The sequence below is a fragment of the Carassius auratus genome, chromosome 5, assembly GCF_003368295.1.
Source record: "Carassius auratus strain Wakin chromosome 5, ASM336829v1, whole genome shotgun sequence".
Classification (NCBI taxonomy): Eukaryota; Metazoa; Chordata; class Actinopteri; order Cypriniformes; family Cyprinidae; genus Carassius; species Carassius auratus.
The window spans coordinates 6243382-6257526 of record NC_039247.1 but is presented as its reverse complement, the minus strand read 5'-3'; the positions used below and the strand labels follow the sequence as shown (position 1 = coordinate 6257526).

The 14145-nt window shown below is 36.8% G+C and overlaps 1 protein-coding gene and 1 long non-coding RNA gene across 2 annotated transcripts in view; one reads left to right on the top strand and one right to left on the bottom strand.

Moving 5' to 3' along the window:
• Positions 1 to 4835, top strand: part of LOC113072484 (uncharacterized) — a 54648-nt gene extending 49813 nt beyond the window's left edge. The window contains exon 4 of the long non-coding RNA XR_003280301.1: positions 4421 to 4835. This is a non-coding gene — a long non-coding RNA (uncharacterized LOC113072484). The remainder of the gene's footprint in view (positions 1 to 4420) is intronic.
• A 643-nt stretch (positions 4836 to 5478) lies between these two features.
• Positions 5479 to 14145, bottom strand: part of rtn4r (reticulon 4 receptor) — an 85701-nt gene continuing 77034 nt past the window's right edge. The window contains exon 2 of the mRNA XM_026245469.1: positions 5479 to 7618. Coding sequence (XP_026101254.1) covers positions 6201 to 7618 — 1418 coding nt within the window. The 3' untranslated portion in view covers positions 5479 to 6200. The remainder of the gene's footprint in view (positions 7619 to 14145) is intronic.

Here is a 14145-nt window from a genome sequence, read left to right as displayed (position 1 = left end):
CTGATAATGCAAGAGTTTATTGTTTATTGTCATGTGAAGTCAGCGTCCAGCTCTGTTCAAAAGTCTTAAAAGTATTTAAAAGTATTTAACTGTGAGACAAAATGTGCTAAAAATCGATTTAAATGAGCATTTTAGAGCCAAATCATCCAGTTTGTGTACTTGACATGTCAGCAGCATTTATATAAATCCCTGGAGTCACATTCTTTAAGAATAGTGAGATGCTGTGTCGCTGCCAAATTGCCAGTTTGTGGTGGAATGAGTCTGTGCTGCAGATGGGTGGGTGATATAATTAGGACTCATTTTCTGTTCTTTTGAGAATAGGGGAAACCACAGACTCTCACAACCCAGTCCCAGTGTAACAGAATGACTTCAGAATGGTGCAGGACGCCTACAGATTTTCATAGATGCAGAGATTGTTCTTTCAGGCAAGTACAAATAGAGAACTCCAAATGGCTGTGGAGAAATTGGTCATTTTGTACTGAAACTCTGCACCCCTCTGCAAACTAACGTCTTTACCCCAGTCTCTCACATTCAGAGGAGGAGGGATGTTCTCTGGTTTTGTAACTGTTCACTTATTTCCAGTCTCTTGACCTCAGCTGCAGATCAGTGTCTTTTAAGCGTTCCCTCAAGCTATTCTGTTGGTGAAGGTTATTCGAAAACAATGGCTAGCTGCCATTTAATCACCTTTTTCGCTGTGAGAGAAACTCTGGAAATTCCAAAAGATCTTGTGTTAATTTGTGCAGATTATCTACAGTGGATGATTCCCGCCAGCAAATATACAGCCACAGCTTGTTGTTAGTGGCTTGAGCATTTGTGTGTCTAACAGCCAGATCTAGAAGTTGGAGGCCAAGGTAAAAGGGTACAAAAAAGTAAACATTTTAATAAAGTAAAAAGTTTTATTTAACATTGATAATGGCCTCAATCTTTTAAACAACTGAGAAGATAATGATCAAACTACATTTTAACAGATTTATTCTCATGTTTGTTATGTTTGAGGTACAATAAAGTATTTGAGTAAGTAATTATACTGTACTTGAGTATCTTTTTGGATACTCTGTAGTTTAACTGAATATCAAAGCTATTAGCTCTATAATTAACTATATTTTCTACAAAGTATCTGAACTTCTCACTCCTCTACATTTGTCATGAGATTTCCAGTTACACATTTCATTTTCGCATGGCACCTTGCTTTTTCGGCAGCAGTTTATTTCTGCTACAAAAGAAGTAATATCACCAACTACAGGGCACTGAAAGTACTATAACTTGAGTGTTTAGCCCTTACTCACCCAAACTTGTCAGCAAGGCTACTTTATGTGAACGTAAGCTCCTTAGCAAGCTGTTGTGAATCACAGGTGTTTTATACAGTATATAATGATGAGGACATGACTGCAACTGGCAATGAATATGAAACCAGCACATCTAGTTCAAGAAGGCTTTTTCATTTTACTTAACATTATTGAGTTATCCATAATACTGAAGACACCATTTTGAAGGATATATTATTATTATTATTATTATTATTTATAATTTTGAGGTGTTCAGTTTTATTTTGGTTTTAGAAAATAAACGTGATTGCTCTCCTTACAAACCAATTATTGTTTTTCACTGGCATGTCTGCATTTTTGAGCCTATATTTAGTACGAGTAAAATGCTTAAACACTGTTAAAATCAGATCCTCTAAGTACTCAAGTTGTTTTGTAACTGGTGACTTGTAACTGTAATGGAGTCATTTTGACTTTAAGGTATCCGTACTTTCTCTCAGGTATGGTTTTCAGGTACTCTTTACACCTCTGCATTACACTCTCTGACAGACAGCATGTTGATTTGCTCAGGCTGCCATTTTCTCCTTCTCAGAAAGCGATGATGCAGTCAAAACATCCGATGTGTGGGGTTTTGAGGTAATGTGTGTACTCCCTGGACCTCTGTAGGCTTCTGGTACATGCTACTGTGAATTGTGCATGTTTTTTGACAGACAGAATATTGTCTGTCTCAAATTCGTTGACGTTCGATGACTGAAAATCAAGTTTTTTTTTTCTTACTTTCTTTATTTTCCTTTTAGTTTTTTAACCAGTGAAGAATAGGTTTTGGTGATGCCAAGTTTTTATTTTCTTATAATAAAAATCCTTTATTTAAACCCATGAAAATGCAGATCCTGTTGTAAATAATAGTAAAAGAAAATAACTTCTTAAAACTGTTGTTCCAATTTTACCCCTTATTTGTATGTGTATAGGTGTGTGTGTGTGTGTGTGTGTTATATATACTCAGTCTGTTTGCAATTTCATTTGTTGTCTCTGTTGCCCCTAACCTTGCCCCAAACACTTTTCCATTAGGCTACAAATATTTTTAATTTTCTTAGAAACATTGCATTAATTAGCAAAAAGTACAATACTTTTTGTAAGAGAATGCAAAGTTTCTTGAGGGAATAAAAACAATTTGAGAAAAAACACAATGTTTCTTGAGAATGCATAACTGTTACAGGTAAAACAGTTTCTTGGGGGAGAGCAAAAGTTTCCTGAGCATGATTTTTTTCTCCCATTGCATTTTTGTCCATCATCATGTCCCCTGAGGAGCTCTGTGTAATGCAAATAAGTTACAATTAAAATATTTCTTCCTTTTTTACTTTAATGCAATAACAATCTCCCAAAAGTCTTCTTCCATAAGAGAGCACAAGTGTTGTCCACAGGCTTCACACGCTACAGCAGTTTCCATTCTTAAGTTTGAAAAGCAGGTTAACAGCTGAAGTCGATTAAAAGACATCAAATGACCATCATTTACATCAAAATCCAATCTAAACACATCTGATTGTTGGACTCTCATCAGCCCGCCGTGTGTGTGATTTTCCTGCAGAGAATCGTGATGAGTGATATTCTGCGTTACTAAGAGTGGGCGGTGTAAATAAACTCAATTTCATACTCTCACAAGGCTGCGGCAGATGCCTTGGGCAGATGATGTAAATACAGCAGCTCCTCGGCATGTCGACGAGCTCGACTTGGCGCCCGGAGAGAGTAAGACTGATAATTACCACTGCACATTATGACAGTGACACTTCCCTCTCCACGTTGTCATCACTTACCGCTTTCCTCCTTATCACGCTGTGTAGACGGCCATCATAAACCTCACATACAGTATTCAACACATCATTTTTCCCGCACCGGTAAAGGTTAAATGTGGACTTTGATGTCATTTCTGAAGACCCAGAAACCTTGCAGGAAGATGTGAATTCTCTGTAGAGACAGTGCAGCCATTATCTCCCCAATCACCCACCCACCTTTTTTTTTTTTTTTTTTTTTTTTTTTTTTTTTGGATAAGGGATGGATGGTTTTTACCCTGGGATTTCATTTATAGCCAAAAAGCCATGAAAATCTTTCAATGTCAGATGGACTGAACAGGTGACTGCAAAACCAGTGACCTTTACTCTTAAAAAAGAATAGAGGAAACACATCAAATGAGGCCTCATACTGTTCCCAAGACAGCCCTCGCTCAACGTAAGTCGATGCGTCTTTAAGACATCTTAAGACTGTGTTTTTTGCTTTAACCTGTGGAGTTCGTGTCAGGGGTTTCTCACGTTGTTTAAGTTAAGAGAAAGTGCTGTAGCTTCTCTTAAACATCAGCGTTTTAGGATTGAGTTTCAGATAATGCTCTCTGAGTGGATGCACTTTGTAAAGAACATCATGTGTAATGGTTCACTTTAACGTTAATACATTGACTACTTTAACCTTATTATCTAGCATTCAGCGTTAAATGTATTATCACGATAATTCACTCTCCTTCGTACATCCCTGGTCAGTATTTTCTTTAAATCAAAATTAGAATAAGGTCTTCAATTTACTGTGAATATGAATTCAAGTTTGCTTATATGTAGGTACACTATTGTAAATGATTAATCAATGTGTTTTATTCTATATAGATATAATAAAAGCGTGTGTTGAAGGAATAAAATGACAAAATTAAAGATAAATAAAGCTAAATAGAATTTTACACAAATAAAAATAACTGAAAGTTGAACAAAAAATAAAATGAAAACTGAAAATATACTAAATTGTATATATGTGTTTATGTGTGTGATGTCACACACACTTAAGGTTCTTGTTTTTTTTTTGTAATAGTTTTTTTTGGTAAGTAAAATGGGTTATGTAATACTGTTGACCTTTTAAACCTCAAGTGTTGTCATAATTACACACCATCTACATTTCATGTGTGCAGCACAGCAATCTAAGAACTCTGTCATTATAACCTATGATGGTTCATCATTGAATGGATATTGTGCATGCTACAGACAGCTTCACTGATTATAATGTGTACGTTAGTTGCTAGGAGTGTATCCGGGGCGTAAGTAAGCTGACAAGACTGTGTTTAGTGTAACATACGACTGCTGGCTAAACCTGTCCCTACTGAAGTGTGCTTCGCTCTCTTATGCCAGACTCCTGCAGCGCACGAGTAGTTGAAGGCAGTGGCCGAGGACTTGAGCGCCGGCCAGATTTGACAAAGCAATGGGTCATCATCCGCAAACAATCCCAGCATGGGCTGCCATCTGTTTATGGGAGAGGACAGAACATGGATTCCTATAGTTTGCTTGATCATACAACATTTCCAGTCTAAATTGGGAATAAACAGTGACATGTTTCTATTTTAATTGAACAATTATGTTGGGATATCCTGTTAAGGAGGCAAATGTTTTATTTTTGCAGGTTTTTTATAATGATAAAGTACCAGCCAATCTGATATATTTCAGTTCTGTTAAGAGTAATTATGAGATATCAGAAAATGGGGTTCTTGTGGTGTTGGACTTGAAAAAACACTGTAGCATGCTTTAAACATCAGTATTTTAGGATGCACTGTTTATATGATTTGGTCACGTTAATATAAACTATTTTGACATTATGTTATTCAAATGGCATTTAATCTTCATCCATTATGCTAATTATTTATGTATTATAAAATATATTATTTTCTTTAAATAAAAATTTGAATGAGATTTCCAGTTTACTATTTATTAGTTTCTCTTTTGTAAGTCACTTTAGATGAAAGTGTGTGCTAAATACAAAAATGTAAAATGTGAATGTAAGTTTGCATAAATAAATATAAAGATTTAGGAGAAAGTTATTAAAATGCACGTCATTGCATTGATATAGTTATTTCAAATAATTGCATTGTATTTGCCGATTGTCTATCCCAAACAAAGAAACCTGGTGGTCTCAGTAGTAGTCTCAAATTCAGTGTCACATTCATTAATTTGGTTATGAAAGATGTTGTTTTGGCAAGCTTGAAGCTGTGAATTTCTGAGCTTCACACATGGATGAATCATTATTGATTATGTTAAAGTTCATTAATGAGGAGAGATGTGTGCCTTTGAGGTTTCAATCTTATTAGAATATAAATACATTTTTGAATTTGTTTGAAAAATAATGCATTATACCTATAATATTACATGTAATATAGTCTATGCTAGGTTCTTCAGTCACATGAGAAGCCAGCTGTAAAAAAAAAAAAAAAAGAGATATTTTATTTGTCATATATTTATGCTTGTACACCAGCAAAATAAAATGCATTTCTATGATTCCATCGCAATTTCAGTGAACAAATAGACAGCATTCCTTCCCAAGATGCCACCTGTAGTGTGTGTCATGACGCGAACATAGCACATATTTGGGGAGAGTTAAACATTTGTCTTTACTGAAATACTTAGAAACATAAAAAACAGCATAGAACAAATGTATCACTTTTAAAAGAAAAAAAATATTGAAAAAAACAAAAACAAAGCAAAATTAACAAAAACGTCACTTTCCTTCGATTTCTTCTCTGCAACATTCCTGGGTGCTTTCGGCACTCTGGTTTAGTTTATTCATCGTTTAAGGAATTTTTTCCCCCTCTTAATTAGTGGTTCATATACAATAGTCACTTTCTGATCAATGTTTTTTGGAGGTGAGTTGGGAATAGGGAACTCGCTGCAGTGTTGCTTAAACACAGCACATTAAAAGTACATAGAACAAACATTTGGGCACCGAGTTTTATATACATTGGATCTCATGTATTCTGTAAAGGCATCCATTTCTTTTAATGCGTCTTTAGCATTACGACTTATTCTCATCCATGCGGGGCAACATCGTAACCCCCTATTCGCCGTCTTTTGCCTGTCCACGTAGGCTACTGCAGGTAATTTGTGTCATTGTCAAGAGCAAACTGATGGATGAGAGTATGAACTAGGACAATGCCAGAGACAGCCATAACAAGGGGAGAAAGAGAACGGCCAATACTTGAACAGTGGATCCATGAGCCTTTAGACAATGCTGGTCTGATTTGGGCTTTTTGGAGCACTTTTTTTTCTTTCTGGTTGGTGCTATAGAAGGTTCCATATTGTCCAGCAGATCTGAGTCGATTTTGTCCAAGCTCTGGTCGAGGTTGTTGGACATGGTTCCCAAAGGGCCGTCATTTAGACTCTGCTTATTACGAGTGTCGTTTTTCGCTCGCTCCACCTCCCGAATCTTGGTCTTGGAGATGTTCTCCTTCTCTTTCAGGGGATTGTTGGTGATCTGTCGGCTGTTGTACGATGAAGGATCCGGGAGGGAATTACTGGAGATAATGGAGGATTTGTCGTTATCCGAAAGACAACACCTGGGAATGCTTTCGCCAAGAGGATCATCGAGCGAGTGGAACTTTCCAGAGCGTGCCTTGGTGTTGAAGATACTGGTTTGAACCTGTGACGGGGAGTCCACGCATCCCTCCAAATCGTCACTTTTCAGTCGCTTAAGGTCCTTTCCGGTTAGAGAGGTCGGAAGGTGGCACTCCAGCTCGGAGCTGGACCCTTTGAAGTGCTTAAACCAGTCCCACAATGGCCTGGCACGACAGTCACAAATCCATTGGTTTCCATTGAGCCTCAGGTACTGGAGGGACACCAGTGGGTTCATGGCCTCTCCTGTCAACATTGTGAGGTTGTTGAAAAAGAGAAACAAGGTGGTCAGCTTGCCCAGGTCATTGAAAGCCCGTTGTTGCACATGTATGATGCGGTTCTGGTGCAGGAGCAAACGGTCAAGGTTGGTGAGACCTCTCAGCATGTGATCGGTCACCACCTTGATCTTGTTGTTATGTAAGAATAGGTGGGTTAGGTTGGCCAGGTCCAGGAAAGTGTCTTCGTGCAGCGCCAGAAGGTTATTATCCTGCAGGTAGAGATACTGAAGCGAGAAGAGTCCTCTGAAAACTCCCACCGGAAGCTCTGACAGCCCGCACCTGTGCAGGTGAAGGGTATGCAGCTTGGTCAGTCCCCGAAACGCAGTGGGACTGATGATGCGAAGGTTGCTGTTGTCGCCAATGTCTAATTCTTCCAGTTTTTCCAACCCGTAAAAGGCTCCCGCCTCAATATGGCTGATGTTATTCGAGTACATCCACAAGACGGTGAGGTTATGCACTGAACTAAAGCTGGTGGATCGGACCACTGTCAGTTTGTTGCTCTGGAGGAATATTCGCTGGCTTCGGACAGGGATCTCTGTGGGAATGGAAAACAGACCCTGCTGTTGACAGGCCACAGTTGGCCTCGGCTCACTGTAGCACACACACTTTGCTGGGCAGCCGTTCATCATCGGCACCAGGTTAAGCCATAACACCAGGCAGAGGAGGCGACCACCTGTTGAGAAGAGACAAAAGGCCAAGGGTCAGTTCAAGGTCAAGTCATCAACTACTTAATTTGTCAGGAGACATAATTTCATGTTTGCTGTTAAATCTGTTGATCTGCTGAACAAATTTTCATGAGCTGGAAAATGGGAATGTTTAACTGTGATCATGTAACACATTTTTTAAACACTTCTAATCAGCATGAGTGCATTAAATTGCTCAAGCGACAGTAATTAACAATGTTTAAAAAATATATAAAAAAATAAACAATTAATCAGTTAAACAGTCTAACTTTCTATTTTCCAAAGACAAAGAATAATAATAATAAAAAAAAAAAAAAAAACATCAGTTTCCACAAAAATTAACAATTTTTAAGCAGCACAACTGATTTCTACATCGATAAGAAATTATTAGTATATAGTTATATATATTTGATTTCTGTATTACAGATTCTGTATTATAGATATAAACATACTCATTTCTGAAAGACCAAATGACAATATGACCCTAAACACTGGAGTACTTGCTGCTGAAAATTCAGATGTCATCAAAAGAATAAATTGCATTCGAAATAAAACATATATCTTAAATTGCAATAATATTTCACAATATTATTTATATATATATAATAAATAAATGCAGCCTTGAAAAGCACAAGAGACGTCATTTTAAAAACATTAATAAATCTTAACTTTTCCAGTTGCTTTGGAATGATACATATTACAAAATTAAATAAACAAATAAATGAATAAATAAATGTATCAATTTACAAATCAATTTAAATAAAAAATGTCTTAAAGCTAATAATAAAAAGTAAATATAATGTATAATGTGCTTTGCTTTTAGTGACAACACAAAATTCATTTTTATAAATAATAATTCTTATTTTTAGTACATTAATTACAGTACATTTAATTTACATTTAATAATCAATTATATATATATATATATATATATAAACATCTGGGGAAAAAGATGCACATTGTAAATCTCTCCAGGAAATTACTTCACCTATAAAAAAAAAAGACAGCATATATTTAATTCAGACACCACAACAAAATGTGCTCTTCTATACATCAAACAGCTCTAAAATGCCAGCTTGCACGACCTGTCTGTACTTGTGCCTACATGAATGCTACCAGCAAAAATGTGTGCCGCGGGATCCATTCCCATCCATCAGCCAACACAAGCGAGGAAAGCCAATTGTGAGGGCCGATAGATGAAACATTGGAGGGAGCCTTGAACAAAATTAGCTATTGCTAATAGCAACGATGGAGCTAATCACATTCCTGCTTGGTGTAAGGGTTGACATTCAGTCAGTCCAGAGGAAGATAAGTGTGCTGTGGGTGTTTGGTGCGTGGTTGGGTGAGACGGGGCCAGCGGGAGGACTTAGGATCTGAGTTTCACGGGAGTATGGTGAGTGTGAACATGCTTGAAGTGGTTCTGGTATGTTACAGATAAGATGGCCTCCTCTCATCTCTGATCTAAAGCTCAGTGGTGTGTGTGCGGATGGATGTTGCACAGATGTGTCTGAGGGTGGTTTTATCCACGTGAGGCACTCAGATAAGAGATGCTGTTTTTTTCAGTCATTCTTGAGGCCAGCCATTATGCAGGAGACCAGATGATAAAACACAGCCATCTATGAGATCTCTATCACACATCACTGAGGGATTGATGCAGGTAAATATTTATCTCTGGACAATTTGAGCTTCACATGTCAACAGTCCTCAACATATGACACTTCTGAAGACCTATGAGAATATCAACAAGAAAGATATATAGATTTAAATACAGAGAGAGAGAGAGAGAGCGAGAGATGATGATGATGATGAAACTACGGTCTGCTGGACCATAACCGATGATTTGTATTCTATAATATATAATTTGTAATAAATTAGATTTTAATATATATTAAAATAGAAAAACATTATTTTACATCATAATAATATTTCACAATATAAAATGTGTTCCTGTATTTTTATCAAATAAACACAGCCTTGATGAGCATAAGAAACTCCTTTAAAAAACATAAAAAATCATCCTGATCCCAAACTTTGAACAGTAGTCTGTGTGTGTGTGTGTGTGTGTGTGAAAAACAAATTAAGAGCTGAATTAACATTGCTTTATATCCTTAAATGTAAAATAAATTAAATTAATATAAAACAAATCTGTAAATGCACCAGTGTGCAGGGATTTTTTGTGTTTTGTATACATATGATAACATACAGTAAGACCACGGACACAGAAACAAACTGACAAATACAGTAAAACAAAGATACAAATGAAAGGAGCAGTGCTTTATTTTATTTTTTTTCATGAAGGTCTATTAACATTATTGATCAGGTTAATAATAGCCTACAAAAGAAATCTAATAAAGTAATCAAATGTAAATGAACACTCCATAGTTTTCACTGTATGAATTGATAGATTAATTCTTGTCAAAGCTAACGTTATTTAGATTGAGATCTGTTAGTGATTTTCTCTTTGCGTTTTTCGCTGTTTGATTAACATTGATGGCCCAAATGCCAGTGCTGTCACTTTAAGACAAAATATACATGCATCGGATTTTCTCCCAACTGTTGACAGTTCCACTTAAGACATAACTGTGTTTGATTGTTTGGATGTGCACCCCAAGCCCAAAGGCTAATTTGCATGTCTAGTTGGCGGTCAGTATGGTTCGTGCACAAACATTTCAGCCTGGGGGACAGTGTCTCTTGTGCGCATTATTGTGTTTTCATTTTTTTTTATTATCAAACATGTCCCACAATTTAGTAACAGTGAAGACAGCATTTTACAACAATCACCGATTGTGATGATCATGACGTTTAGTTTGGGTTTTAGGGAGGAACAAATGCGCACCACTGTTAAGGGAAGGAAGTTGCATATATATATATATATATATATATATATATAAGTTATATATATATATGAGGGGCGGAGAGGGGGAGGGGTGTCAGAATCACGCTCAGAATAAATCAGCAGCAAGATAATGGTAAAAGGAGGGGATAGCACTCTTTAATCACTGGATGTTCAGACATCATTTAATTTTTAAAGAAAGACACGGGGAAATGTCACTATTCAGTTGCTGTCCATGGAATTCTTTGACCTATCAAAGTTATTGCTGGGAATTACATGTCCTTTAATATATTTTATAGTAATGTTTATTTATCTTTATTGTTACTAACGTTACCTTATGCACTTAAGTGTTTTGAGATGGAATATTTGACCTGGAAATGGACTCTATATATTAGCCAGGGCTTGACATTTAACACTTGTACGGGACAAGTGGATTTTGTGAAAGGGCAAGTGAAAGAGAATTGTACTTGCCCGACCGGACAAGTAACCTGATCAAACTTTTAATAACAAAAAATAACTAGGGCATCACCGAAACTTTTATGAGAATGATTCTGGTTTTATTACTTTCAGTGTAAACGGTGACTAATAACAGATAATGTATTGACAGTATCAAGGTCGCCTCAGTTGAGGCTCGTGCAGTCTGTCATACTCGCTGAGAAATCATCACTATAAGAACAGCACACACACAAAAAACACAAGTTTTTACAAGTAACTTTTTCATGTAAAAGCTTTTTTTTCTCTTTTTTTCTCAATGTTACTAGCAAACTCTAACAGCAAGGTAAATTAGTGTTAGTATTGTGTAAGTCTTAACTCTCCATATATTGCACTTGAAAAATAATATTGTGGCTCTTCTTGCTGAATTAAATATACTATACTATATATATATATATATATATATATAAATTTTGCAAAAAAGTTCAAGATCAGGCTAACTGAATATATGTGATACCAAATAAGGGTTAGCACAAATGTAATCTAAATGTAATCCAAAAGTAATCAGATTACGTTACCAAAAATGTGTAATCTAAGGGATTATATTATATATAATTTTTTTCATGTAATCTGTAATCAGTAACTGATTACAATTCATAAGTAATCTACCCAGCTCTGTGTGTGTGTGTATATATATATATATATATATAATACCCATTTAATACCAGCCCATTTAATACCGGGTTTCTTGCAGCTCATTGTGAGCTTTCTGAAGGCCAATTAACTGCAGAATTACAGTACCAATTAATATCGAGTGCCAAGTTTAGATGTAGAGAGAAGGAGAAAAAAAAATGTGATCGAGACTTTTTGTTAACTGTTGACGTACAGCACTAGACAGCACATTTGAGTGAAATGAGCAATTGGAGTGAATACCTGGATAAAGATTTTATTACTTTTATTCATATCAGAATTTATGCTACTTTCATTTCTAATGTTGAAGAAAGAGGTCCACTTATAAGGTTAATCAAAATATCTAATGAAAAATATAAATTTGCCTAATATTCAACTTAATCTGTGTTTTTGTCACATTTAATCTTGTTTTCTAGAATAAAAGCTTTACATTAACTTGAGAATCAAAATGACAGAGCTATTTTAAAAAATGTATCTTGAATACATTAGCTCTTATAATTTTTTTTTCTTAGTTTCAAAAAACAAACAAACTTTAGTGAGGTTGACATGTTTACTTGAAAAACATAATTATAATATTATTATTATTACACAAAAGTAAATATGTGTTGTTCAGACATTTTTACTCAGATAGAAAGCCACCCCCCCCCCCAAAAAAAGAAAGAATTAAGAACAGTCATAGTCATAGACATGAAACGTCATCACGCTAAACAGTTAAACTCATTTTAATTTGTGAATTATCATGATGAACAAAATGTGTAAGAGTCATAAACTTTTGTTGGCCAGAGAGTTAATTTTCTACAATAATCCAAAATAATAAATCCTATTGGGTTTTTGTCAAGGGAACCAGTGTGATGCAAAGTTCATAGTTGGCCTAAAAAATATTAGATATGACATGATTATACAAACTGTGATTTTGAACTTCCCAAAGAAGTTCAAAATCACTCTCACGGACCTTTTCCTGGACTGTGCCCAGCTGGTGGAATGACCTCCCAATCTCAATTCGTACAGCTGAGTCTTTACTCATTCTCATTTAATACCAGCCCATTTAATACCGGGTTTCGTTATCTATCCCTAGTAATAACTGGTTTTCTTTGTCCAAAATGAGGATTTCCTGGCAAGTCAAAAGTTATTACTACTTCTCTGAGTAGTCTTTCTATCTATCTATCTATCTATCTTGATGATGGACTGACAAAAGCTCATTATTTTGTGAACATTCAGCAACTGTTTCATTGACCGCCACGTTAACATAGTCAGACCCATGTGTGAGATTTTCCACATACACATACAGAAGGCAGAGGAGCCTGTGGACGCTCCTGCACTGCTCCCTGAATTCTTCTCCATCCCTCAATCTTGCAGCTTGTTAAATGGAGCTTGCTTGAGGCTTGACAGCATCCCTGTGTTACACTTTCCCTCAAATATCCTCCCTCTCCCTCTCCCGCTCCTGTCATCTTCCACCAGTGAGCCGTCAGCCTTCCTCTCTGTCTTTCTGCTTCACAGTGCTTTTCTTTCACCCTCTCTGACGCTAGAAATATTCCTTTGCTGCGCTTTGAAACGTTAGGCTTCATGAATCTAGCAGACCTCCTGTTTTATCTTCTAGTCATTAGCGGACTATCCCCACCCACACAATGCATTGCGGAGACCCGCTTTCAAAGCTCCCTTTTTTTCATCTGTAGCCGACCGTGCTAACCTTGTGGTTCCTCGATGTCTTTCATCTGTTTAGTGCCGAGTAAAGCTACTCAAAATGTCATACACCATCCTCCAATTATTTCAGTGCATTGTCTCGTCCCCTGGACAGTCACAGCCATGTCCTTTATTGCCGGGCACCCTTCACTGTGAAGGCCATTTGGCAAACATGGACTAAACACGAGCACTCAATGGTTTTCTACCTTGTCTCCATCAGTATGCAGGTCATGCCTCTCCTTTCTCTAATCCCAGTAAGGAGCCCCGCTTTGCCTTTTTATATTTCTGTTTTTCTCCTTCTCTGTCCAGGGGATGCGAGTATCCTGTCATGCCATCGAAACAACAGCCCATTTCATAACAAGTTATTGGATTGCAGCCTGCAGTCTATATAGTCGCATTCTCAAAATGTTTACCGACCTATTAGTTTGGCATTAGCTCTGGTATTTTTCTAAACTCAATAGAATTGCTCCTAATAGCGGCAGCGCTCCAGCCGACCACTTACTCATTTTGCAGAGAAGCCAAGCTGCATTCTCAGATGACGAGCTTATTAGCAGTGCACCGTTCAACGTGCTGAGGACCACCCTCTTACTTACCTGACAAGCCGAATGGTGTTTTCAGCTTTGCATAAAATGCACTGATTGCTGCTAGTCTCTACACTTGTGTGAAAAGCTCTGATATAAAAGACGCCACGGGATAGCGAATAAACCATTGATAATCAGGGAGGTGAAATCAAGGATACTTCTCTGCTGTCTAATTTAATTATTTGTATGGAAAACAAAAAGAATACTGAATACTGAACAAGGATTGAGATAATTGTGCACAGAGAGAGAGAGAGAGAGAGAGAGAGAGAGAGAGAGAGTGGCAGGGGGGACAAGTGGCAAT